The sequence below is a fragment of the Suncus etruscus genome, chromosome 6 (genome assembly GCF_024139225.1).
Source record: "Suncus etruscus isolate mSunEtr1 chromosome 6, mSunEtr1.pri.cur, whole genome shotgun sequence".
NCBI lineage: Eukaryota > Metazoa > Chordata > Mammalia > Eulipotyphla > Soricidae > Suncus > Suncus etruscus.
In genome coordinates, this window is record NC_064853.1 from 49,128,857 (window position 1) to 49,156,502 (window position 27,646).

Consider the following 27,646-nt stretch of genomic DNA (forward strand, 5'->3'; position numbering starts at 1 on the left):
CCTGTACTCTAGACAGGCTTTCCAGTTCCCTCATTCATTCACATGATTATGGTAGTTCTCAGTGTAGTTATTTCTTTTTTTTCTTTTTTTTTTTGGTTTTTGGGCCACACCCGGCGATGCTCAGAGGTTACTCCTGGCTGTCTGCTCAGAAATAGCTCCTGGCAGGCACGGGGGACTATATGGGACACCGGGATTCGAACCAACCACCTTTGGTCCTGGATCAGCTGCTTGCAAGGCAAACGCCACTGTGCTATCTCTCTGGGCCCAGTGTAGTTATTTCTATAACTGCACTCACCATTCTTTGTGGTGAGCTTCATGAAGTGAGCTGGAAGTTCCAGCCCTCTTCTCATTGTCTCTGAGGATTGTTGCAAAAATGACTTTTATTTTTCTTAAAACCCATAGATGAGTGAGACTATTCTCTCCCTCTGACTTACTTCACTCAGCATGATAGATTCCATGTACATCCATGTATAGGAAAATTTCATGACTTCATCTCTCCTGACGGCTGCATAATATTCCATTGTGTATATGTACCACAGGTTCTTTTTTTTTGGGGGGGGCCACACCCAGTAATGCTCAGGGGTTACTCCTGGCTATGCGCTCAGAAGTCGCTCCTGGCTTGGGGGACCATATGGGACACCGGGGGATCAAACCGCAGTCCGTCCTAGGCTAGCGCTGGCAAGGCTCTAGCACCTCTAGCACCACCGCGCCACTCCAGCCCCCAGTTTCTTTAGCCATTCGTCTGTTGAAGGGCATCTTGGTTGTTTCCAGAGCCTGACTATTATGAATAGTGCTGCAATAAATATAGGTGTGAGGAAATGGTTTTTGTGTTGTATGCTTGTGTTCTTAGGGTATATCCCTAGGAGTGGAATAGCTGGGTCGAATGGGAGCTCAATTTCCAGATTTTGGAGGAATCTTCATATTGCTTTCCATAGAGGTTGGACTAGACGGCATTCCCACCAGCAGTGGATAAGAGTTCCTTTCTTTCCACATCCCCGCCAGCACTGATTGTTCTTATTCTTTGTGATGTGTGCCAATCTCTGTGGTGTGAGATGATATCTCATCGCTGTTTTGATTTGCATCTCCCTAATGATTAGTGATGAGGAGCATTTTTTCATGTGCCTTTTGGCCATTTGTATTTCTTTTTTATTAAAGTGTCTGTTCATTTCTTCTCCCCATTTTTTGATGGGATTAGATGTTTTTTTCTTGTAAAGTTTTGGAAACCATTTTCTTTGATTTTTTCCCCCTGATTTTTATCTTAGAAAGACTCCTAGTTTATAAATTGCAGTTTTTGAACAGATACCTTTAAACCTTATGTTACTTTTTTTTGAATGTTATTACCTTTTTGGGGTTTTGTTGGTGTGATTTTGTTTTTAAAGACACCTTCCGGTGGTCAGTGCTCTCTCTACTTACTGTGTTATCTCTCCATCTCCTGCAATGAATTTTTTTTTATTTTTGCAATGACTTTTTCTTAAGAAAAATAGGAAACCTATCTGTTTCTATTATGAAATGCTCAGGGGTTACTCCTGGCTCTGTACTCCAGAATCATTCCTGGTGGTGTCCGGAGAATCCTAGGGGATGCCAGGGATCGAACCCGGGTTGGCTGCATGTAAGGCAGATGCCCTATCCTCTTGGCTGTCACTCTGCCATTCAGCCCAAAGTTAAAAATGTTTCATCTTTCACGGTTGTGAATCAGTTTCGCGTCACATTGACTTTCCTCTTCTGTGTAGAACAAAACAAGTGCAGGGAAGATAACTCCTGTGAGCTCTAAAACTGCCCTCTGTAATTCCGCACACTTGTTATCTACGTCATGTAGTACGAGAACTTAGCTTCGGAGGCTCTGTGCATGAGCTACACGTGAGTTCAGTAAGTCCTTCTGACCTTTAAACTTTTTTTTCTTCATCATTCTAGATGAGGGCAGTGAGTTCAAGCTTTATCAGAGTTGGGTGGTTTTGCCCTAATTGTATCCCTTATGTTTTCTTTGCCTATGGCCCTAAAACAAAGTTTGTTGTATTGAGCCCAGGTAAATCAATAGAAGCCGATTGCTGGTAACATTGGCACAGCTGAACTATTTCATCTGTTTTCATTCAGAAATAAGATTCTGTTTTTTGTTTTATAGCTTTATAGGTAAAGTTGATAACAGTGATTGGTAGAAAAGTGAAAATAGGCATGACCTTAATTAAAAGTATAAGCAAACTTTTCATTAGAAGAAATGCTAGCTCATTTTGTTAGAGACACAGTTTTTTTGTACTTAATAATGAATTTAGTATTTAAAGTCTTTTCTTGCCAATAGGGCATACTTAGTAAGATGTTCTTATTAGTAAATGTGGGAGTTAGAGTTCTATTTTTTTCTTTTTCTCTTTTAGTTTGAAAGTCTGGACAGGAAGAGCAGGGTCTGAGAAGGTAAACCATTTTGCTTAAATAATTGACATGGCAGTAAATTTAATGGAACTTGTAATTTTAGAGTAAAATTGGATCTCAGTTTTACATGAGCAGTTTTTCATCTAAAATTAGAAGTTTCACTTATTCATGGTCATTAATAGAACAGCTCCAAAAGAATGGTGTATTCCTTTCAATTGCCTTCTATGAATGGATGCATACATACATATGTATGCATGTATATGTTGAGATATTTATGCATAAATTGGTGATATTCCAATTTGACCTAATTAAAGTTATTCTGTGTATCTGTGTTAACAGTTATGTAAATGTTCTACATTAAAGCAGGTTAGATATTATCATAATTTGTCAGACTAGTTTTGGTCATTTTTAAAATGTGACTTAGATCCTAGGAGAAAAATTGTTTCACTTACCTGCATATGGCTGTCATTGTAAAATGTTTAAAACATTAGGCATTATAGTAACCATGTTTTAAATATACGGAAGTGGTTCCACGTGTTGGCTTTTGCACGGTATTAATAAAAGTCATTCTGTACACCAATTTTGATTTAGTGCAGCATGTCAATTCTGAACAGCCACGTGCAAATTTGAGATTTTGAGATTAGAACTCACGTAGAAAGCACGGGAGCAGCAAAATATTTAAAAATTTACTCTCTGATGGCCTCAATGATAATGCTTTAAGAGTATATAAAGCTTTGAATCCCTACTCTTTTATAAACAGATTGTGAAGACTGCTGAGAGAAGCTTGCAATCTATTCCCATAAGCATAATAAATATTGGTCCTCATGGAAGAAGAGCAAGATTTACCAGAGCAACCAGTAAGTATTTATTTGAACAATTTAGAGTTGATTGTAAAAAACTAATCTTAAGAGGCTTTAAATATTATTCAGCTACACTAGAGCTTCCAAATTAGAAATAAATATAAAACGATTCTAATATTTTCTCTTTAGGAAACCATTGTGTTTTGTTTATTGTGCTGAATAATACTTTCTGACTTAAGTTGGAGGAGTCTGCTTAGAAAAGTCAGTATTAGAAAATACTAACTGTAAATATCACTTCTTTTAAAAATTGAGGAATGCTTTTACAGATTTGAGAAAATGAAAGGGCATCTACTTTACCAAACAATGTTTACTGTTTTATGCTAGAGTACTTAATTATATCATTTCCTAAATTCCCTGACTTATTTACAGATGATGAAATTTGACCACTAGCCAAATCTAAGAACAGATATAGCTTAGAGACTGTTGAATTTTTCATTTCTTTATTATTAAATATAAACAAGGCAATAAAATTTTTTTTTTTTTTTGGATTTTGGGCCACACCCGTTAACGCTCAGGGGTTACTCCTGGCTATGCGCTCAGAAGTCGCTCCTGGCTTGGGGGACCATATGGGACGCCGGGGGATCGAACCGTGGTCCGTCCAAGGCTAGCGCAGGTAAGGCAGGCACCTTACCTCCAGTGCCACCGCCCGGCCCACAAGGCAATAATTTTAAGTGTTCCCAAGTAGTCTGGTTATATTACTTTACCATGACTTCTTTTTTTACTTTTAAAAATAGTGATTTTTTTTTTGTCCCCATAGCAGTTGTTTAAAAGGAAGACAGTAATCATCATCCTCTGTTCCCTTTTTGTTTGAGGCTTTTTTTCCTTTTGAAATTAGATAAATACTGTTCTTTTTCACTTTTTTTTTTTTTTGGTTTTTGGGGCCACACCCGTTTGATGCTCAGGGGTTACTCCTGGCTAAGCGCTCAGAAATTGCCCCTGGCTTGGGGGGACCATATGGGACGCCGGGGGATCGAACCGCGGTCCTTCCTTGGCTAGCGCTTGCAAGGCAGCCACCTTACCTCTAGCACCACCTCGCAGGCTCCGATAAATACTATTCTTGAATGACTCAGATTTCATTTTACGAGAAAATACAGAGTAATGCATATAGACTGTTCATTATAAAATTAAACCTAGAAATATTTGAGATTTGAAAACAATATGGTTTCTTTTTCGTTTTTGTTTTTTTTTGGGGGGAGCACAACTGGTGACTCTCAGAGGTTACTCCTGGCTATGTGCTTAGAAATCACTCCTGGCTTGGGTGACCATATGGGACAACCGGGTATCGAACCGCAGTTCGTCCTAGGCTAGCGCTTGCAAGGCAGACACCTTACCTCGCGCCACCACTCCAGCCCCAAAGAGAATATATATATATATATATATTTTTTTTTTTTGGGGGGGGGGTCACACCCGGCAGCACTCAGGGGTTACTTCTGGCTCTACGCTCCAAAATCACTGCTGGCAGGCTCGTGGGACCATATGGGATGCTGGGGATTTAAACCATCGTCCTTTTGCCTGCAAGGCAAACGCCCTACTTCCATGCTATCTCTGGCGGTTTATTTTTCATATCTGGTTGCACTCTTTTTTTGGGGTGTTTTGTGCTACACCCAGTGAATCTCAGGGTTACTCCAGGTTCTGAGATCTGAAATCGCTCCTGGCTTGGGGGGCCATATGGGGGAAAGCCAGGGAATGAATGCAGTCTGTCCTAGGTCAGCCCTGTACAAGGCCAATGCCCTACCACTATTGTCACCGCACTGGCCCCTCTGGTTGCACACTTTTTTTTTTTGTTTGTTTGGTTTTTGGTTCACACCGGCAGCGCTCAGGGGTTACTCCTGGCGGCTCTGTGCTCAGACATTGCTCCTGGCAGGCTCTGGGAACCATATGAGATTTTGGGTTTTCAGCCACCATCCTTCTGCATGTAAGGCAAACGCCTTACCTCCATGCTATCTCTCTGGCCCGTCTGGTTGCACTTTTTATATCAAAATTTAGAGACACAAGTACTGGATTTTATTAAAGGCATGACATCACACACAGGTGCTGATTTTCAATGATGCACACCTGCAACATAAAATGTTATTCAGGGGCTGGAGAGATAGCATGGAGGTAAGGCATTTACCTTCCATGCAGAAGGTCATTGGTTCGAATCCTGGCGTCCCATATGGTCCCCCGTGCATGCCAGGAGCAATTTCTGAGCACGGAGCCAGGAAAAACCCCTGAGCATTGCCGGGTGTGACCCAAAAAAACCACCAAAAAAAAAAATGTTATTCAGTTAAAATTGAGATTCTTTTTTTTTTGCGGGGGGGACAGTATGAGATGCCGGGATTCGAACCACCGTCCTTCTGCCTGGAAGGCAACAGCCTTACCTCCATACTATCTCTCCGGCCTGAGATTCTTTAATGTATTTTTAATATATCCCTATGAGAAATGCATACTTGATGATTATTTTATTTTTAAGCCCTCTCATACAAAGGTAGATCTTAAACTAGGAAGGCACAATGAGTGAAACAGACAGTTGAAACATTTGGTGTGCCCTCTCCTATCCTCTATAGGACATTTAGGGGTTTTGTTTGTTTTGGGGCCATACCTGACAATGCCCAGGGTTTAATTCTGGTTTAGCATTTGGATCAATACTGATTAGGCTTTGTGATTGCTCCTGGTAAGGTACAGTAGACTATATAGAGTACCTGGAATCAAACTTGAGTTGGCTTGCATGCAGGGCAAGTTCCCTGCTTCCTGTACTATTTCTCTGGCTTCCATTTAAAATGAGGAAAATGACAGGGTTAAAATAGCCTGGAGGGCTGGAGTGGTAGCACAGCAGTAGGACGTTTGTCTTACACGTGGTTGACCCAGTACAGGCCTGGGCTCGATCCCAGCATCCCCTATGGTCTCCTGAGCCTGCCAGGAGTGCTGCCAGTGTGGTCCAAAAACATAAATATAAATAAATAAATAAATAAATAAATAAATAAATAAATAACCTGGAAGGTATCATGCTAAGTGAATTAGAGAGAGAGGGACAGGCATAGATGATCTTTCTCATATGTGGGTAGAAAGTAACATAATAGGGGAATAAACAAGTGCCCCAAAGTGATAGGAACAAAGAGCATGATAATTGGTTTCCAGTAGAAATCTTGCCACCAAGAGTGGGAGTTGGGGGGGGGGCGCTAAGAGAATAAGTCAGGGAAGGGGCAGTATGACTTTGATGGAGTGAAGTGGTCACTCTGGAGGAGAACAGAGTGCTAAAAAGATAGAGGCAGATGGGAGTTGGGTTGGCAGGAGGGAAACTGAGGACATTGGTAAAGGGACTGTTGTTGGACCATTGTATCTCTAAAACTTAGGAATAACTTTCATTCACAGTGATTGATTTTAAAAATTTATCTTTTGGGGCTAGAGCTATAGCACAGCAGGGAGGGTGTTTGCCCTGTATGTAGCTGACCTGGATTTGATCCCCAGCATCCTATATGATTCCCTGAGCCTGCCAGGCATTTTTTTTTTTTTTTTGGTCACACCCGGCGGTGCTCAGGGGTTACTCCTGGCTGTCTGCTCAGAAATAGCTCCTGGCAGGCACGGGGGACCATATGGGACACCGGGATTCGAACCAATCACCTTTGGTCCTGGATTGGCTGCTTGCAAGGCAAACACCGCTGTGCTATCTCTCCGGGCCCAGGCATATTTTTTTTAACATAGAGCCAGGGGTAACCCCATAGTGCTGCTGGGGTTATTTTAAATAGGAGCCAGAGAATAACAGTAACAACAACAAAAAGTTTCCTCAGTAGCCTACCCAGCTGTACACTAAAAATATATAATGAAGTTGAGAGACTAGCTTTTCTAAGAAAATGGTTACTGTAATTTTTTTTTCAGGCCACACCCGTTTGATGCTCAGGGGTTACTCCTGGCTAAGCGCTCAGAAATTGCCCCTGGCTTGGGGGGACCATATGGGACGCCGGGGATCGAACCGCGGTCGCGGTCCTTCCTTGGCTAGCACTTGCAAGGCAGACACCTTACCTCTAGCGCCACCTCACCGGCCCCTGTAATTTTTAGTCAGATAAGTGAGTAGTCATAGTTTAAAAAGACTGAAGTGTTGACATGCTTTTATGAAATGAGTACTGTTATGTTAGTTCAAAAGACATTGAGAGTTGTATTGTGCACCTGCTGGGTTTTTTTTTTTTTTCTGCTCTGCTTTATTTTCTAGCAGTGTTCTCAGAGATAGTATGTTAGGGGCCACCAAGGGCCACATTCCAATGAGGCTCAGGGACTCTGAGTGCCATATTTGAATTTGGTTCCTCTGCATGCCAGGCATGCTCTCTAGCTGAAAGAAAAGTTTACTGTCACCTAGTTTATAGTAGAGTGGTGTGGAGCATCATGGGGCTACAGAGGGAAGTACTCGTGTTGGTGAAGAAGCACAACGTAGGGAGGAAAGCATGGTCACATGGTCTTTAGTAGAATTTCTGAAGACAAGGCAAGTCAGGCCAAGGGTGAAAAAAGTAGGAATGATAGTTTTAAGAATTCCAGGGAGTTTTAGAACATAGATACTGTTACTGGGTGCTGTTCTCTGACTCTGGGTGGATTTAGATCCGGGGCAAACAGACTGGGTGTATGCGTGATATAGCAGGTTAGTCCAAGTGCTCTTGACAGAGTTTCTCAACCTTTTTTTGGCCATGGTCCCTTCCCAACCTTGTTTTCTTCTTATGACGCCCCCCAACCTATATTCTAAAAGTTGTCTCCTGAATCTTGTAACCACCCCTCCCCTCATTTACATGATTTTTGGCTTTGACCCCCCCCCCAAATATACTGCAGGCCCCACAGAAGGCCTTGAATTGAAGCCTTTTGTTAAACTACTATTAGAACACAGGGACAGTGAAATCAACCTGGCCCTTAGCTTAGCCTTATGATTAATGGATGCCAGGTGGACAAATACAGAATCTACTGTTTTATTTATCTTAACTTTCTTTGGTGAAAGTTCAAAGTTAAGATATCAGCAAGGGGACTTCTTCTGATAATTATGTTATGGGTGATTGTCCTTCCACTGTAACTTTACCTTATCCTCTTTCTTTGCATCTTTTGTTCTCATAATTCATAATAAAAAATTATAAAACTGAAAAAAAAAAGAAATTAAACCCAGGGAGTGGGGGTGAGAAACACCACCCCCAAATATTTTTCCTCTTTAATTTCCCTTTGTTCCTCTTTCACCCATCACCAAAAGAGGCCTCTTTCCTCCTTTTAAAAAAAAAAGAAAAAAAAAAAAACAAATACAGAATCTAAGAAAGCACAGAGTACATATTAACTATTAAAATAAAAAACAAGGACCGGAGAGATGGTGCAAATTGCTAGATCCCAAGCTTTGTATGCAAGAGTCCCAGCTTTGATCTCTGGCACCTGCATGGTTCCTTGGTCACTGCCAGTTATGATTCTTCCCAGAAAGATAAGACAAGTAGGCACGATGTGACTCAATGGTGTGAATGAGTGTCTGGTTTCATTCCCTAGTGCTCCCCAAAACTCTGAATGTAAAGCCCTTGTCACCCAGTATCACTGAGTGAGATCCTGACACCCAGCTCCATCTAGGACAAAACAACAAAAAAATTAAAATAAGAAGAAAAAAAAATGGGCCGGAGAGATAGGTGTTTACCTTTCATGCAGAAGGTCATCGGTTCGAATCCCGGCATCCCATATGGTCCCTCGTGCCTGCCAGGAAAAACCCCTGAGCACTGCCGGGTGTGACCCAAAAACCACAAAAAAAAAAAAAAAAAAAAAGAAGAAGAAGGAGGAGGAGGAGGAGGAGGAGGAGGAGGAGGAGGAGGAGGAGGAGGAGGAGGAGGAGGAGGAGGAGGAAGAGGAAGAGGAAGAAGAAGAAGAAGAAGAAGAAGAAGAAGAAGAAGAAGAAGAAGAAGAAGAAGAAGAAGAAGAAGAAGAAGAAGAAGAAGAAGAAAAAAAAAATGTCATATTTTGAGGAGGTTGTAGTAGAGATCTGACTTAGAGTGGAAAGAAGTCGTTCTGTCCAGACTTGATAATAAAGCTACACTGCTCAGGGATTACTCCTGATGGGTTCAGAGAACCATGTGGGGTGTGAGGGATCCAAAGTGGGTTTGCTGCCTGCACGCCAAGTTCCCAACCCTCTGTACCATTGCTTTAACCCTAAAACCAAGATTTTTTTTTTTTTTTTTTGGTTTTTGGGTCACACCCGTTTGACGCTCAGGGGTTACTCCTGGTTATGCGCTCAGAAATCACCCCTGGCTTGGGGGGACCATATGGGACACCGGGGGATTGAACTGCTGTCCGTCCTATGCTAGCGCTTGCAAGGCAGACACCTTACCTCTAGCGCCACCTTCCCGGCCCCAAAAACCAAGATTTTTAACCCTACTGTTTGTCTATAGATACAGAACAGTGTTACTGATGGGCATCATTATTGGGATTGTCTTGATCTCATTATCTTGATTTCCTGTTAGATTATCCCTCTTTTGGTTTTCTTTATTTGTTCTATTTTTTATTTTATTTTTGTTTTTTGGGTCACGCCCGGCAGCGCTCAGGGGTAATTCCTGGCTCTACACTCAGAAATCGTTCCTGGCAGGTTCGGGGGACCATACTGTCCTTCTGCGTGCAAGGCAAATGCCCTACCTCCATGCTATCTCTCCAGCCCCTGCTTTATTTTTTTTTGTTTTGTTTTGTTTTTGGGTCACACCCAGCAGCTCTCAGGGGTTACTCTTTTTTTGCTTTTGTTTTCGTTTTTGGGCCACACCCAGCGGTGCTCAGGGGTTACTCCTGGCTGTCTGCTCAGAAATAGCTCCTGTCAGGCAAGGGGGACCATATGGGACACCGGGATTCGAACCAACCACCTTAGGTCCTGGATCGGCTGCTTGCAAGGCAAGCACTGCTGTGCTATCTCTCCAGGCCCAGGGATTACTCTTGCTCTATGCTCAGAAATTGCTCCTGGCAGGCTTGGGGGACCATATGGGATGCTGGGATTTGAACCACCAACCTTCTGCATGCAAGGCAAATGCGTTACTTCCATGCTATCTCTACGGCCCCCTGCTCTATTTTTTTAAGGTTATTTAGATCTTTGTTCATAGTGTTACCTATGTCCTCGCCTCCAGTTTTCTGTTTAACTTTCCCTTAAGTGCCAGTTAATCCTAAACTCTGCAATCAAATGATTCTCTCTGAGGTTGTCACTTTACCTTAAAACCACTTAACTCTATCCAGTCTTCATTATTTTTTGAGCTACTCTGAAACAGCTGATGTTGTCCAAACTGAAATTCTCAGAGTGAAGGGGTGATTGATCCTTTAGTCCCTTGGGAACCAAATGTGAAGCCTGGGGTAGGGTTAGGAGGGCTGGAGGGAGTTGGTTAAAATGACAGAGTTTCTCAACCTTTTTTGGCCATGGTCCCTTCCCAACCTTGTTTTCTTCTTATGACGCCCCCCAACCTATATTCTAAAAGTTGTCTCCTGAATCTTGTAACCACCCCTCCCCTCATTTACATGATTTTTGGCTTTGACACCCCCCCCCCCGAATATACTGTTATTCTCTGGCTCCTATTTAAAATAACCCCAGCAGCACTATGGGGTTACCCCTGGCTCTATGTTAAAAAAATGTAAGTATAACTCCTATACTCTCTCTAGTCCCTCTATTTAAAAAATTTTGGTTTTGGACCTTGGAGAAGTCTCCATTAGAGGACATTTGTTAAAATTAAACATAAAAGAAATTGTATAAATGCAATTAGTCATTTTCTAGGCTCATCAAAGTTTTGTACCATAGACCACTTAACGCTAAAATTTTAGTGCGTAAACCAGTGTTGATCTTTGAAAAATAAGAGCAATGAAATTATAAAGCAGTACAAAGAAATCTTGGGCTGCTTTCTCCCAACTCCTTTTCCTCTTGTTTTGGGTGGTAATGGTAATCTTAAAATTCAGCAATTGTACACACTTAATCTTTTATAAAGTTCAGTGCTCAGAGGACCATATAGAATGCCCGGGATTAAGCCTGGGTCATCTGAATGCAAGGCAAGTGCCTTATTTACTGTATTATAGAGAAACAAGTGCCACCTTGGCTTAGAGGCAGGTAAAAGGACTGAAAGAAAGACTATTGAAGAGCAATCTAATTACAAAATTATGGAGCTATTTTAATATAGAAACAGACTGAGACCAAGGAGACGGAATAAGCACATGCTAAGTATGTGGAATGCCCAGATTTCATTCCTCAATATCTCATGCTCCCAAGAACACTGCCAAAGGTAGTACTGAAATACAGAGCTTGACATTAACCCCTCAGCACCATGATGTGCGGCCCCAAAAATTAATAATAAAAAAAAAAAAAACCACAGTAACAAAACCCAGAAATGAACCGAATATAAGCTAGTTTGACTACTCTGAACAATGGTCTCAGTGGTTCCTCAAATCCAACATTATTTTAATTTGTTTTTTTTGGGGGGGGTTTTGGGCCACACCCAGTGACGCCTCAGGGGTTACTCCTGGCTATGTGCTCAGAAGTTGCTCCTGGCTTGGGGGACCATATGGGATCCAACCGCTGTCTGTCCTAGGCTAGCGCTGGCAAGGCAGACACCTTACCTCTAGTGCCACCGCGCCGGCCCCATCAACATTTTTTTTTTGACAGTAAAGCAAGTTATATTCGAAGAAACTGAAGAAGACTAGGGAGAGGATAAGAAACAGTAATGTGCTTAAGAGAGACAATGGGCTTGGGGCCAGAGAGATAGCATAGTGGTAGGGCATTTGCCTTGCAAGCAGCTAACCCAGGACCAACGGTGGTTCGAATCCCGGGATCCTATATGGTCCCCTGTGCCTGTGCCTGTGCCTGCCAGGAGCGATTTCTGAGCAGTGAGCCAGGAGTAACCCCCTGAGCTCAGCCGGGTGTGGCCCAAAAACCAAACAAAAATAAATAAATAAAAGAGAGAGAGACCATGGGCTTCTCCAAAGGTGGAAAGAGACCAGTATACAACCCAGCAGGAAAGTAGGAAAGGGTGAAAGTCAACATCTCAAGAATGGAGATGCAGGTGACATGTGCATGTAACCACCATGTCCATGGGCCCACAGAACACATGTGCCTAATCCAACAATTCTATTCCTTTTTTTTTTTTTTTTTTTGGTTTTTGGGGCCACACCCGTTTGATGATCAGGGGTTACTAAGCTAAGCGCTCAGAAATCGCCCCTGGCTTGGGGGGACCATATGGGACGCCCGGGGGATCAAACCTCGGTCCTTCCTTGGCTAGTGCTTGCAAGGCAGCCACCTTACCTCTAGTGCCACCTCGTTGGCCCCCAACAATTCTATTCCTAGTTTCATAAACTTATAGCCTGTATCTACACACACACACACACACACGCACACGCACACACACATACACACTAATGTTTACATTGTATGATAACTAAAACCAGGAAATAATCTTGTGCCTGTGGGTGACTGGATAAAACATTAACAATTATAAACAAAATGATAAATAACAATAAACTCATATAACAAAATATTATGCTACTTTAAGACTATTGTTACTGTATTCTTTGTATGGATAACATCTATTAACAGGTTTGGTGATACAACCCACTAGCTCCATAAATATATTACTTTCATCCAAAGAGGCTGAGCCATTCTTCCAAAAATCCCACTAGTGGAAAATTAAATTTTTTCTTATGTAAATAACACCATCTTGACCAGGTGGCCCCAGTACTACCCATAAAGGACATAAAAACAAAATAATTATCTTAACATGTAAATAATTTTACTATGAAAACATTTAAATAAATAAGCCTGTCTTATCCAAATTTCCCTACCTTCTGTTTAAATCTAGTTTGTGTCCATAGTAGGATAGTTTATTCTGGTAAACATTCTTCCTTGAGTAGAAATTCTATTGAATATTCATTCTACCTTGAATCTGAAAAGAACATTTTTTCTTTTCTTTCTTTTTTTTTTTTTTTTGGTTTTGGGTCACGCCCGGCAGCGCTCAGGAGTTACTTACTCCTGGCTCTAGGCTCAGAAATTGCTCCTGGCAGGCTCAGGGGACCATATGGGATGCCGGGATTCAAACCACTGTTCTTCTGCATGCAAGGCAAATGCCCTACCGCTGTGCTATCTCTCCGGCCCCTGAAAAGAACATTTTTTCAATGGAAAGAAAAAACTCAGGCTGGAGAGAGAGTGCAATGAGTAGTAGAGCTTTTGCCTTGCATGCAGCCGATCCAGAACAGAGCATCCCATGTGGTCCCTGTGTCTGCCAGGAGTGATTTCTGAGCACAGAGACAGGAGTAACCCCTGAGCACTGCTGGATGTGACCCAAAAAACAAAAATAAAAGGGGGGGCTGGAGAGATAGCATGGTGGTAAGGCATTTGCCTTTCATGCTGAAGGACGGTGGTTTGAATCCCAGCATCCCATATGGTCCCTTGTGCCTGCCAGGGACGATTTCTGAGCATAGAGCCAAGAGTAACCCCTGAGAGCTGCCGGGTGTGACCCAAAAACCAAAAACCAAAAAAAAAAAAAAAAGCTCCATATAAGAACCCAAAGGAGGGGCCAGAGAGATAGCACAGTGGCAGGATCTTGCAAGCTGGAGATCCAGGACCAATGGTGGTTCGAATCCCTGCATCCCATATGGTCCCCTGTGCCTGCCAGGAGCGATTTCTGAACCAGGAGTAACCCCTGAGTGTCCCCGAATGTGGCCCAAAAACCAAAAAAAAAAAAAAAAAAAAAAGGAACCCAGAGGAGTAGATGTCTAAAATATTACAAGGTTGAATTAATTATCACATTAATGTATTTGTATATTTTTGCAGGTGAAAAAAGCCAAGATGCAGGAATCAGAGCAAACTTTAAGGTAGGTTAAGTTGAATTTCATCTTATTTATAATTTTGATGTATATTGTTTAGCATATCTGCATAGCTTGAATTGACAACCAAAAATATTTTGTTTTGTGTTTGAAGCTATATCTGATGATATTCAGAGGTCATTGCCATTCTGTGTTCAGCAGTTACTCTTCAGTGGTGCTCAGTGGTGCTGGACATGAGAACTAGGGCTCCCTAATGCAGAGTATGTGTTCCAGCCCTTAGGTTATCTCCGTAGGGCAATGTTTCAACAGTTTTTGGTTTAAAATGGAAATTTTCTTCAGATCGTTTGTCCTCAAAACCTATAAGTGCTGTTTTTTTTTTTTTTTATTCAACAGTATGTGTCAAACTCATGTATTTTATACCACTATGATGTATGGAGGATATACAGTGATTAATAATATTTACTTGTTTGTTTTGGTTTGTGGCTCACATTCATTGTGCTTAAGTGTGATCCCTGGCAGTGTAGAAGAACCACATACCAGGGATTGACCAGCTGTGGGCAGGGCAGGTGCCTTAAATCTATGATGTTTCTTCAGAATTAATATTTTTTAATCAGATATGTAGCATTCTCAATAGGAAAAATGTACAAAAATAAGGGAGAGCAAAGGAATTGGGTACTAATTACCCAGCAATACTTGAAGGCCTCTAGATCTATTTCTGGCAGTACTTGGATTCACAAATGCAAGGCATGAACTATTTCTTTGTACTATCTCCCTAGCCTCTCCGCCTTTTTTTTTTTTTTTTTTTTTGGGTGGGGGGTCACACCCGGCTGTGCTGAGAAATAGCTCCTGGCAGGCACAGGGGACCATATGGGACGCCGGGATTCGAGCCAACCACCTTAGGTCCTGCATCAGCTGCTTGCAGGACAAACACCACTGTGCTATCTTTCCAGCCCCCTCTCCACCTTTTTCAAAATGGATAATTTAGTGGCATTAAGTTCATTCACATGGTTGTGCAGCTGCCATCACCATCCATCTCCAGAAAACTTTTTTTTTAGTTAAACTAGTTTGGGGAGTTTTGGAGTAGGATAGGGGCACTGGAGTGGAATAAGGGCACAGTGAGTAGGGCATTTGCCTTGTACACTGCTGCCGCCAACAGGGTTTAATCCCCACATCCCATATTGTTCCCCGAGCTTGCCAGGAGTAATTTTTGAGTGCAGAGCCAGGACTAACCCCTGAGCACTGCTGACCCAAAACCAAAACAAACGACCAACTAAGAAAAAGGGTTTTTTGTTTGTTTGTTTGTTTGTTTGTTTTTAGACCACACCCCAAGTGCTTAGGGCTGTCTCTGCCCTCAGGGTTTATTTCTGGCAGGGCTCAGGGACACTGTGGGCTGGGGATGTGGCTCATCTATAGAGCGCTTGCCATTCTTATGCAGGGGTGCCTTGGGTTTCATCTCAGGCACTAGTGAGGGGAAAAAGGGCATTTGGTACTGTGATTGTTTTATTTTTGGTTTGCTTTTTGGACCACACCCAACTATGATCTAGTTTATTCTGGTGTCATTCCTGCTGGTGTTTTGTTGTGCTGGGGGTCAAATCTGGTCAGCGATATGCAAGACATATATACCTTACCCTCTGTACTATCTTTCTGATCTCAGTAAAATTTGTTTTTGTTTTCTTTGGGGCAAATATGGTGGTATTCAGGCCCACTCCTGGCTCTATTCTCAGGGAATATTCCTGGTGGAATTGGGTGACCATATTAGGATTGAACACTGTTGTCTGTTTACAAAGCAAATACTTTACTCCCTGTGCTATCTGTCTCTCCAGCCCCAAGTTTTATTTTTGTTTTGGGACTATACCTGTCAGTTCTCAGGAGTTATTCCTTGCTCAATGCTTAGGGATCACTCCTGGCAGGCTCAGGGGTCCAAATTGGTATGCCATGGATTGTGCAAGGCAAGTGCCCTACCCACTATTCCATCACTTTAACCCTGAGCCCTTGATTTTTAATATAAATGACATTTATATTAAGAGAGTGAGAGCAATAGCAATGCTTGGTTGCCATACAGGAAACATTTATTTGGTGCTAGGCATTGCATAGTCCTTTGTGCACTACCAGAAGTGACATCTAAACACGGCCTGGAATAGCTCCTGATCACCATCAGGCAAAGGAGGAATAGTTGTTGCATATCATTTAGTAGTAAATCTTATCTTCTCAATTATTTGGAGCCTCTAGTACCATGACCTCTACTTCTCCCTAAAGTGTACAACAGCAAAGCACATTTCTCTGTAGGGTGCATGAAGGTTGTCTTCATTGGGAGGTTGTCTTGATTGGGAAGGTGTTGCAATAGAATAATATTGGGAACAGTTGTATCATACTTTGCTCTCGGCTGCCGTCTCTGCTCAGTGTTTTTCATTATTAAGTCATTTACTCCTATAACAATCCTAATAGATTTTATTATAATTTCTCATTAGCAGATGAAGAAATTGATGCACAGAAAAGTTCAGTGATTTGGCTAAAGTTAGTTATTGACAGTGTGACATATTTAAGCAATCTGACTCGCTAATCTGCACTACAGGTACACAATACTGATGTTGATAACTAGACTGTAGAAACTATTGTAGGTGGAAGGTGAGAACATTGAGATGGTAGAATAACCTGTTTCAGAATTTCAGTGAAGCTTTTCCCACCATTAAAAGATTAAACATAGGGGCCTGGAGAGATAGCACAGTGGCGTTTGCCTTGCAAACGGCCGATCCAGGACCAAAGGTGGTTGGTTCGAATCCCGGTGTCCCATATGGTCCCCCGTACCTGCCAGGAGCTATTTCTGAGCAGACAGCCAGGAGTAACCCCTGAGCAATGCCGGGTGTGGCCCAAAAACCAAAAAAAAAAAAAAAGATTAAACATAGCTGGCACGATAGTACAATGTGGAGGGCATTTGCCTTGCACTTGGCCAGTCCAGGTTCAATCCCTGGCATCCCATTTGGTCCCCTGAGCTTGCCAGAAAGTGATTTTGTAACTCCTGAACATCACTAAGTGTGGCCCCAAACAAACAAAAAAGATCAAACATAAAGTTAAGAGAACTCAGATTGGAGAAGATGCTTTGCAGTCAGGCTTTGATCCCTGCACCTCCTGGTTCCCTGAACAATGCTCATACAGCCTAAAGTAACAAAATCAAATAAAACAAATTGTCCTTCCATATTAACATGATTTATCTTTTATAGTTTCTTGTATACTTAAAAAATGATTCTTCAGTCTTAAATATAATCACTAGTTTTAAAAAATTGTATGGAGGGCCAGAGAAATATAGTTCAGGTAGGAAAGTATTTGCCCTGCATGTGCTCTTTTGGCTGCAATTAACACCACATATTGTCCCCTAAGACCATCAGATATGCTCCAAAGCCCCAAAAATTATTTGGAAAGAAGAGAAATGTAGTAATAATGGTTTATTTGTTTTTGTTTGGGGGGGGCCGCACCTGGTGATGCTCAGGGGTAACTCCTGGCTATGTACTCAGAAATAGCTCCTGGCTTGAGGGGACCATTTGGGATGCCAGGATATCGAACCGCGGTCCGACCTACGTCAGCCACGTGCAAGGCAAACGCCCTACCACTGTGCAACCACTCCGGCCCCAGTAATAATCACTTTTAAGGTTCAGAATTTTTTCTTGAAACAAAAAAGAGTATGTATAATTTGGAAAGCCTTCCCAAGTATGTATAAGAATCATTTCCTTGAAATCAGACTTTTTTCATTTTCCTATGTGCACTTTGGGTAAACAGAGAAATAGAAGAACAATGTTAATTAAGTGCTGTGGAATTTTTCTATTACCACCAGGAGTGAGCTCTGACCTGCCTATCTATGCCTTAGCTGGGATTTTTTTTTTTTTGGTGGGGGGGGGGGGGTTTGGGTCACACCCGGCAGTACTCAGGGGTTACTCCTGGCTGTCTGCTCAGAAATAGCTCCTGGCAGGCACGGGGGACCATATAGGACACCAGGATTCGAACCAACCACCTTAGGTTCTGGATCGGCTGCTTGCAAGGCAAACACCGCTGTGCTATCTCTCCGGGCCCTTAGCTGGGATTTTTAAGCAATTTAAAACCTGAGGAGACCTGGGGCTATGAGAGGAAACAGTAGAGGATGCTAAGGGTGCTGGTTCTGGCTCTCGATCTTCAGGTACCTGCTAAGAACCAAAAGGAGAAAGTTATTATTAAGAAATACTGCTTTTGGGGCCCGAGCAGTGGCACAAGTGAAGGCATCTACCTTGCCCATGCTAGCCTAGTACAGACTGCGGTTTGATCCCCTGGTGCCCCACATGGTCCCCCAAGCCAGGAGCGATTTCTTAACGTATAGCCAGGAGTACCCCTGAGCATCATCGGGTGTGGCCCGAAAACAAAAACAAAAAAAAAACGATGAAAGAAATACTGCTTTTGGGGCCAAATCTGTAGCACAGAGGGTAGGTCATTTGCCTTTGCACATGGCCCACCCGGGTTTGATCCTTGGCATCCTAGATGGTCCCCCAGCCTGCCAGGAGTAAATTCTGAGCACAGAGCCACGAGTTGGCCAGGAGTTTACTATTGGGTGTAGCCCAATTCCTCCCCCACCCCAAAGTATTTCTTTTGTCTCTTTTTTTTTGTTTGTTTTTGTTTTTGTTTTTGGGCCACACCCAGCGGTGCTCAGGGGTTACTCCTGGCTGTCTGCTCAGAAATAGCTCCTGGCAGGCACAGGGGACCATATGGGACACCGGGATTCGGGATTGGAACCAACCACCTTTGATCTTGGATCAGCTGATTGCAAGGCAAGCACCGCTGTGCTATCTCTCCGGGCCCTGCTTTTGTCTTTTTATTTGTATAGCTTAGGAAGAAGTAGGTTTGACTTTGTCACTTTAGAAATCAGGGCTAATATATTCATTTTGTTTTTGCCAGTCAAGTAAACAACCCTGAAGTCAGTGATCAGAAACCTGAAACTTCAAGCCTTGCTTCAAACCTGACCATGTCAGAGGAAAGTAAGTAAAATTTCTTTCCACTATGGAAGAGAAATAATTCATATAACCAGGTGTTGTTATTCTTTTATCATTCTTGTTCACTGATTGTCTTGTTGGTCCCAGAATATTCAGAAAAATATCTTTTCTGTGCATGTGTGAGAGAGGGAGGAGAGAACTGAGGTTTGAGGTTGTTTGTTCTAAAAGAAGGTGATGAATAACACTTTGCCTCAAATCAGAAGTTTGTCGATTAACCATCTTTTATTTATTGATTGATTCTTTGATTGATTGATTGATTGATTGGTTTCTACACCCAGCAGAGCTCAGGGGTCTTCCTGGCAGGCTGGGGACCATATGAGATGTTGAGAACCGGCTCCCTCCCAAGTTGGCTGCATGCAAGGCAAATGCCCTACCACTGTGCTATCTCTCCAGCCCCTATTTGCCCATATTTTTAAGTAACCAAATGATTGTATCTGCCAATTCAGCCCAAAGAAACGGTCAAGAGCTTCACTGATACTGAGAGCGAAATTCAGCTCAGCTGGATGAACCCTTCTCTTAACTAACCCTTACTCTCTTATAGAAGGATTATGTTCTTGCATTAGACAGAAATGTATCAGTTGTTGTTTTGTGGAGATATGAGCACTCTCTAGCCTAACTCAGTACACATATAGGAGGGCCTGAGCATAATTGCCAGCACTGCATGGTTCCCTGAGCACTGCTGGCTTTGATTTTAAAAATAAGGTTGGGGAAATAACATATTGATCAGAATGTTCTAGTTTTTGTTTGTTTGCTTGCTTTTTGTTTTTGGGCCACACCCAGCAGGGCGCAGGTTTACTCCTGGCTCTGTGCTCGGAAATTGCTCCTGGCAGATTTGGGGGACCATATGGGATTCTGGGGATCGAACCTGGGGTTGGCTGTATGCAGTACAAGCATCCTCCCTGCTGTGCTATCACTTTGTCCCAGAATGTTCTTAGTTTTACCTTCAAAATACATGTGAAGGTTTTGTCTCATTTCTCATCACATGCTCTTAAGACTAGTATGTTAGCAGATTAAGCCTTGATTCTACAACCCTTTCTTGGTTCCCAAGTATTGCAAAGATCAAGACTCATTAAAAAACGTTAAAATTTTTGTAAATCTCAATGTTTTTTTAAATATTTACCAGAATTAATTCAAAGTTGGGGATAGATTTGGGTTTTTTAAAGTACTTGTCAATAGAGAAGGCACTATCCTGCAGAATTCAAACGAACTAACCATATATTCTATGTGATGGATGCTGAAGAATGTTAGATGAGATTATTTAAGAACTAATGGATGGGGCCGGGCGGTGGCGCTAAAGGTAAGGTGCCTGCCTTGTCTGCGCTAGCCTTGGACGGACCGCGGTTCGATCCCCCGGTGTCCCATATGGTCCCCCAAGCCAGGAGCAACTTCTGAGCACATAGCCAGGAGTAACCCCTGAGCGTTACTGGGTGTGGACCAAAAATTAAAAAAAAAAAAAAAAAAAAAAAAAAGAACTAATGGAGGGGCTGAAGCAGTGGCGCAAGCAGTAGGGCGTTTGCTTTGTGTGCTGACCTAGGACACATCCCATATGGTCCCCCAAGCCAGGAACATATTCAGAGCGCATACCCAGGAATAACCCCTGTGCGTCACTGGGTATGGCCAAAAAGAAAAAAAGAACTAATGGAGTTGTCTTTTTGTCAAAATATAAATGGCTGTGTTCTATCTATAAGCTGTTAATTATCTAAAAACCTAGAAGACTTAATAAGACCATATATAATAAACTCATAAATTTTGTCTTGTCTTACTCTGCTTGCACATAAGTAGACCCTCATCTGCTACTGACCTAGGTTTTCTTTGTGAGTCTGAGAACCAAGGTAAATATAAAGTGAGCCAGTTCACCCTTTGATCCCATTCACAGCACAGCAACCTAATTTGCAGGTGTTGAAGGAAGTTCTCAGACAGTTTGGGCATTTTTTTTTTTGTTTTGTTTTGTTTTGTTTTGTTTTTGGGCCACACCCGTTTGACGCTCAGGGGTTACTCCTGGCTATGTGCTCAGAAATCACCCCTGGCTTGGGGGGACCATATGGGATGCCGGGGGATCGAACCGCGGTCCGTTCCTTGGCTAGCGCTTGTAAGGCAGACACCTTACCTCTAGCGCCACCTTCCCGGCCCCCAGTTTGGGCATTTGACAAGAGCTCTAGGATATAACTCTATCACATTAACTGAAATTATACCTTTTGAATAAATTATTAAATTTAAATTTATTTTAAAATTTTTAGGTTGTTTTTTAACTAAGATTGCTTACAAAGTTATGATTTTTAGGCACAAAACTCAATTTGTATTCAAAACCAATCTCATCACTACTGTAAGTTTCCTTTCACCAGTGTCCCCACCAATTATCTCTACCCTTCAAATTTGAATTTTGCCACATAGAGTAGCTGTCTTCACAGTATCTTTTCTAAATGAAAAAAAGTATTAGTGTAAAAAACAGTGGCTGGGAAAGTCTATTCGATGGCTCATCAGAGTTTCATAACAGTTCTGTGGATCTGTCACAGCTTTGCAGACTTATATGCTTACTACCAATGCTTGAAAAATAGGATAGAAACATAACTACACCTTTTCTACTGCTTATTATGCTTTGGAAGAGCACATTTTCTAATAAAATCAGTTAGTCCACCCAAATATGTCTTCCTAAAAATAATTCTGATGGCTTCTTACTTGCTCAAGTAAATTCCCAGAGAATGAATAAGCTCATAAAGTATAATTCAGTTTCCTGGATAAGCGTTTTATTTGTTTGGGTCACGCCTGACTCTCACAACTTATTCCTGGCTCTGCATATAGGGATTAATTTTGAGGTGCATGGGGGAAGCATATAAGGTGCCAGGAATCAAACCCATGTCAACCACATGCAAGGCAAACATCTTATCTGCTGTACTATCTCTCCAGCCCCAAGCATCTTGATTAAGTTTGCTGATGAGTTGAGATTTTATGATGATCTGACATTGTTTCAGATCAAAGATGGGTGAAGGTAATTACCAGTTAGTACTGGGCTTTCAGCTCCTTTCCATACTAACACTCCAGTTACTTTTACTCATTCTAAACTCAGTGAGTGAGTATGAGACTGAGGAAATTGTACAGTGAGTAAGATGCTTCCCTTGAACACGGCTGACTTGGGTTTGATTCTTGGCACATCCTGGTGAGCCTCACCAGGAGTGATTTCTGATTGCAAAGCCATAAACTCTGAGCACCACTAAGTGTGGCCAAAACCAAAATAAAACAAAATGAGATTATCAACAACATGTTAACTACTACAAAATACAAGCTGTGTTTTGTTAGTTGGAAGGACTTCAGGGGTCCTCAAACTTTGTAAACAGGGGGCCAGTTCACTGTCCCTCAGACCATTGGAGGGTCTGACTATAGTAAAAACAAAACTTATGAACGAATTCTTTTTTTTTTTTAATTTTTTTATTTTGAATTATGAGAACAAAAGATGCAAAGAAAGAGGACAAGGTAAAGTTACAGTGGAAGGACAATCACCCATAACATAATTCTCAGAAGTCCCCTTGCTGATATCTTAACTTTGAACTTTCAGCCAAAGAACGTTAAGATAAAATAAAACAGAATCCATGTGCAATTATTTTGTCCCTCGAGTCCCCAGATTGTAGCACATTATAATATTTCTTAACAGCACACAAGGCAATCTAAAGCCATCAAACTTACGTAACTCCTTTAACATTAGAGGCATACTATTTTTTACATTTCCATGTACATGAATATTAGCTTAAGTTAACCTCAAATTTTAAGTGGGTGCGTTTTAAGGATTAGAGTCAAAGGAGCACAGTAAAAACGTTGTTAGAGTGGCAATTGTTGTTTTCATAGGCCCACCAAAATATGAGAGGCATGGAAAGGAATAACCTTGGCCTAAATACAAAGAGATCCTACCCCTGAAGTTTCCTGGCATAAGACCAGCTCTAGGCTTCAGGCAAGTTATCGTCCGATCCAAGACACTGTCCATAGTGCCAACACACTTTTCACACAGTCTCTGTTGATGAACGAATTCTTATGCACACTGCATATACCTTATTTTGCATTGAAGAAACAAAACAGATACAAATACAATATGTGGCCCACGGGCCATAGTTTGAGGACCACTGGAAAATGCCATTTTCTTATTTAGTTTTTGACATGTTCTAACTTCTTGCTTGGTAATATCTTTCAGTTATGACGTGCACCGATTATATCCCTCGCTCATCCAATGATTATACCTCACAAATGTATACTGCTAAGTAAGTTGAATATTTTTTAAATATATGTACTTTTTCTTTGGGTTCATTGAAAAAATCTTAACTTGATGCTTAACTTAAGTATTAAGTTGATAGTTGGCTCTTCATTCTCCCACCTCTCATTTTTTTATTTCCTTTATAGAAATGTAACATCTTTTTGAAAAGTAGATGGTTGACTGCAATAGATTGTTGTTGCCTACAAGCTCACTGTAAATGAATTGGCACTAAAAGTGCAAAATAGCATTGGTAACCAAATTAGTCACTGCTTGACTTATCATTATTCTTTGACCTGCTTTGATAAATTAGTAAAAGCAGCGCAAGTCAGCCTCATTCTCCAACTCTGCCTCAGCTAAGTTTATTGCCTAGTTTTAGGAAAATCCTCAGAATTGAATTGAACTTGAAGTTTGACAGGTTTATTGGATTGAAGTTACTAAAAAGTACCATTTTATGTCTTTCCTGACATAAAATGCCTTACTGGTGAAGGTTAACTCACCAATTTATTCAATTCCAAGATAACAGATGTAGAACATTGTGTATCACAAGCTACCATAAAGAGCATGTTTACACATACACACATGAATGTAATATGCTTTATTAAAGATACCATACATTCTTACTTCTTTTTTTTTTTTTTTTTTTTTTTTTTTTTTTTTTTGGTTTTTGGGCCACACCTGGTGTTGCTCAGGGGTTATTCCTGGCTATTTGCACAGAAATCGCTCCTGGGTTGGGGAACTATATGGGACCTCGGGGATGGAACCTTGGTCCATTCTATGTCAAGGCAAACACCGTACCGCTGTGGTATCGCTGAATTCTTTTTAGTTTGGTATACACAGTCTTTATTATCTGTCTTTGTATCCTTCTTATTTTTTTCTTTCCTTTAGATACTTCCCTTAGAAGGTATGCTTTCAGTATAGTATGATGTATAACTTACTAAATAATACAACTGATATCTTGAAATTGAATAGCTAAAATGTGGAGCCATCTTATTGCATGGATGAAATGACAGAATCATCTAACTGAATTTCTAGAAGTTTTATTTCAGAATTCTAATCCTTTGCAGAGAAATTCTAATCCTTAGCTAACTTTGATGTGGCTGGTACCAACTAAGAGGCAATTTGCTCTGGTGTGAATATCAGGAAGTTTCTGAATTCTATCTGGAATGTTCCCAAATTTTAATTACCTGAATATTGTTTATAGGCTTAATCTTAGGATACTGATTCCTAGTCCTTCCCCTATTTTCTTTTTCTTTTTTTTTTTGTTTTTTTGGACCACACCCATTTGATGCTCAGGGGTTACTCCTGGCTAAGCGCCTAGAAATTGCCCCTGGCTTGGGGGGGACCATATGGGACCCCGGGGGATCAAATCGCGGTCCTTCCTTGGCTAGCGCTTGCAAGGCAGACACCTTACCTCTAGCGCCACCTCACCGGCCCCTCCCTATTTTCTAATGTCTGCCTTTACTTCAGCCTTATCCTCCTTTTCAAGTCCTGTTTTTCTTTTGATGACAAGCTCTACTTTGACTCAGAAGACTAGTTAGAAAATGACAGCTATTTGCTAATTCTGTTTAGTTTTTATTATTTTAGGGTTTTACTCTATATAATGATATAAGTCAGCTTTACTCAACTCTTTGATATATGGTCCTATGAACTTTCAGTATATATTAAAGGGACCATACATGAAATTCTCGTAAATGAGGGGGTTATAGCACAAGACTGAAGGTCAATTAACTGTAGGACAGCAGCCATAGAAAGAAATGAGTTGTGGGAAGGAGGCCATGGTCAGAAAAGGATAAAGAAAAGAATTCAGTCCTTTTAGCTATTCCTCTGTCTCACATAGGACTGTGCGGTAACACAGCAAAGCATTTGTAGTTTAATAATAGGGTCTTGGGAGGAGAACATTTGAAACTTAAACTTCCCATGAAAATGTTTCTTAGGGGCCAGGGAGATAGCATAGCAGTAGGGCATTTGCCTTGCATACAGCCGTCCAGGATGGATGGTGGTTTGAATCCCAGCATCCCATATGGACCCCTATGCCTGCCAGTAGCAATTTCTGAGCATAGAGGCAGAAGTAAGCCCTGAGCACTGCTGGGTGTGACCCAAAAACAAACAAAAATTTTCTTAGTAGATTTTATTTTTTGTTTGTTTGTTTCGTTTTTTTATTTTTGGGCTTCACCCGGTGACGCTCAGAGGTTACTCCTGGCGATGCATTCAGAAATCACTCTTGGCTTGGGGGACCATATGGGACACCGGGAATTGAATCTCAGTCCATTCTGGGTCAGTCGTTGGTAATGCAAATGCCCTACTGCTGTGTCATTGCTCTGGCCCCTTTTTATTAGATTTTGAAAAGGAGAAAATAGTTCTATTTCTGACCATAGTTTTCTTTGCTTCTAGTGACTTTGCCTAATGCCTTTATTTTTCATTAGTAAATAATAACTAAATCACATGTAAATATTTTGATTTTCTTGAAAATTTTTCTAGACCTTATGCACATATCCTCTCAGTTCCTGTTTCGGAAACTGGTTATCCTGGACAGACTCAGTACCAGACATTACAACAATCTCAGCCCTATGCTGTCTATCCTCAGGCAACCCAAACGTATGGACTACCTCCTTTTGGTAAGGCATCTTGTTGTAAGCAACTTTTTTTAAAGCTAGATTTAATTTCTCAGAAACTTCTGTCCTCTTTTCCCCAAAGCAAACACAGCTAATAAGCTGAGGAACGGTTTTTTGTTTTGTTTGTTTTGCAGAACATTCAGTTGCTGATATTAAAGTGGATATGCAACTTTCCAAAAATATATTGGGTATCTGTAAAAGAAAATAATAATTTTTCAAAGCTATATTTGTCTATCAAATTTTAGCTATAAGATATTCTCACTCAGATTTAAAATTTGAATGTAAAGCTTAGAATCTAAGGATTTGGGAAACCTTTGAGGTGTTGTTATTGATTTGGCTTTATACAAAATGTGTACCATGGTTAAGTAAGCATAATAAATATATTTAAAGTCACTAATTTCTTGCTAAAACACCAGGATATCTAAATATCCTAATAGAATATGCCTCAGAATTGTTTCTTTTAATCTCTCCTTCCTCACATCCCATTTTTTAAAATTAAATTTTATGCTACCGAACCAAAGAGTTAGCAAAGAATCGGAGAAGTCTCTACTTTTTTAATGACCTTACCATGTGCATCAAGGTTTTTAGTTTAGGGAATGAATGTACATTGATAGACATTAGTGGTGTACTTTATTCCTTCTTTGTTCCTGCTTTCTTCGAACTGGCACCCAAAAATTGTGAGAGTACTTTTATTTTTAATGTGCAGTAGCAGGGTTAGGGAAAATAGCTCAACAGGTCAGTTCTGCTTTGTATGCAGAAGGCTCAAGTTTGATCGATGGCATCACATGACCCCCACCCCCCACCCCCGGGAGTGGCTACTGAGCATTACCAAGTATAGCCCAATATCAAAATAAAAATCTGTAATAAAATATGCAATAGGTGTCAGGGATGTGGTTCAGTAATACAATGTATACCTTACATGCATATGAGCCCTGGGTTTGATTCCTGATACTGCAAAACAAACAAAAAATTTCCCCAAATAAAATAGGCCTATACAATATGTAGGAAAGTTCGGAAACAGTGTTGGTGAGGTTGTGGTGAGAAAGGAATCCTTATTTACTATTCGTTGGTAGAATACTGTCTGGTTCAGCCTCAGTGAAAACCAGTTTGGAAAGAATTCCCGTATGATCCAGTGACACCACTACTTGGTATCTATCCCCAAAACACTGAACTGTTAATTTAAAGAATATGTACATATATGAATGTCATAGCAACACTTAGTGTACTAGTCAAGATATGGAAACAACCCTAATGCCCATCTATAGATAAATGAATTCAGATGTAGTAGTTTATCAGGCTGAAGAAGAGAGTACAACAGATAGGATAGGGTGCTTTCCTCTCTGAGGTTGATGTGGCTGGGGTTGATCCTCAGTCCCTTGAGCCTACCTGAAGTTATCTTTGAATGTAGAGCCAGGAATAATTCTTAGGATCTCTGGGTATGACCCCCCAAAAACAAAATGAAATATGCAATATACTAATTAAATTATATATCCTTTCTGAAATAAGCTGGGAATTAAAATTAAAATCTTCCTAGAAATTTCCAGGTTTAGGATGTGTCAGTATTGTTTGCTTTTGTCTACTTTCTCACTTCTCTTGGTCCTTTAGGCTAACCCTTATAATAGTATAGCTTTCTTGTCTTGAGACTTACTAGTGTTCAATGACTTCTGATAACTGCTAGAGCAAAATATTGGTGTTGTTTTGTTGTTGTTGTTGTTTTTGTTTGGGGTGGCCTTACCCAGCATTGTTCAGTGGTTACTCCTGGTGGTGCTCAGTGAGGATTCTATGGGAAGTTATGTGGAAGGCAAACACCCTACCTGC

At 41.2% G+C, this 27,646-nt stretch overlaps 1 protein-coding gene across 2 annotated transcripts in view; it reads left to right on the top strand.

Annotated features, from left to right (window-relative positions):
• The window catches only part of EYA3 (EYA transcriptional coactivator and phosphatase 3), a 109,979-nt gene that overhangs the window by 23,012 nt on the left and 59,321 nt on the right, over window positions 1-27,646 (top strand). The window contains exons 2-7 of one of the 2 annotated variants that reach the window (XM_049774772.1): window positions 2,367-2,403; window positions 3,122-3,218; window positions 13,978-14,018; window positions 18,885-18,964; window positions 23,157-23,223; window positions 25,695-25,831. In XM_049774772.1, the coding sequence (XP_049630729.1) occupies window positions 3,186-3,218; window positions 13,978-14,018; window positions 18,885-18,964; window positions 23,157-23,223; window positions 25,695-25,831 (358 nt within the window). In that variant the 5' untranslated portion in view covers window positions 2,367-2,403; window positions 3,122-3,185. The remainder of the gene's footprint in view (window positions 1-2,366; window positions 2,404-3,121; window positions 3,219-13,977; window positions 14,019-18,884; window positions 18,965-23,156; window positions 23,224-25,694; window positions 25,832-27,646) is intronic. The other variant, XM_049774773.1, reaches the window with a different exon arrangement.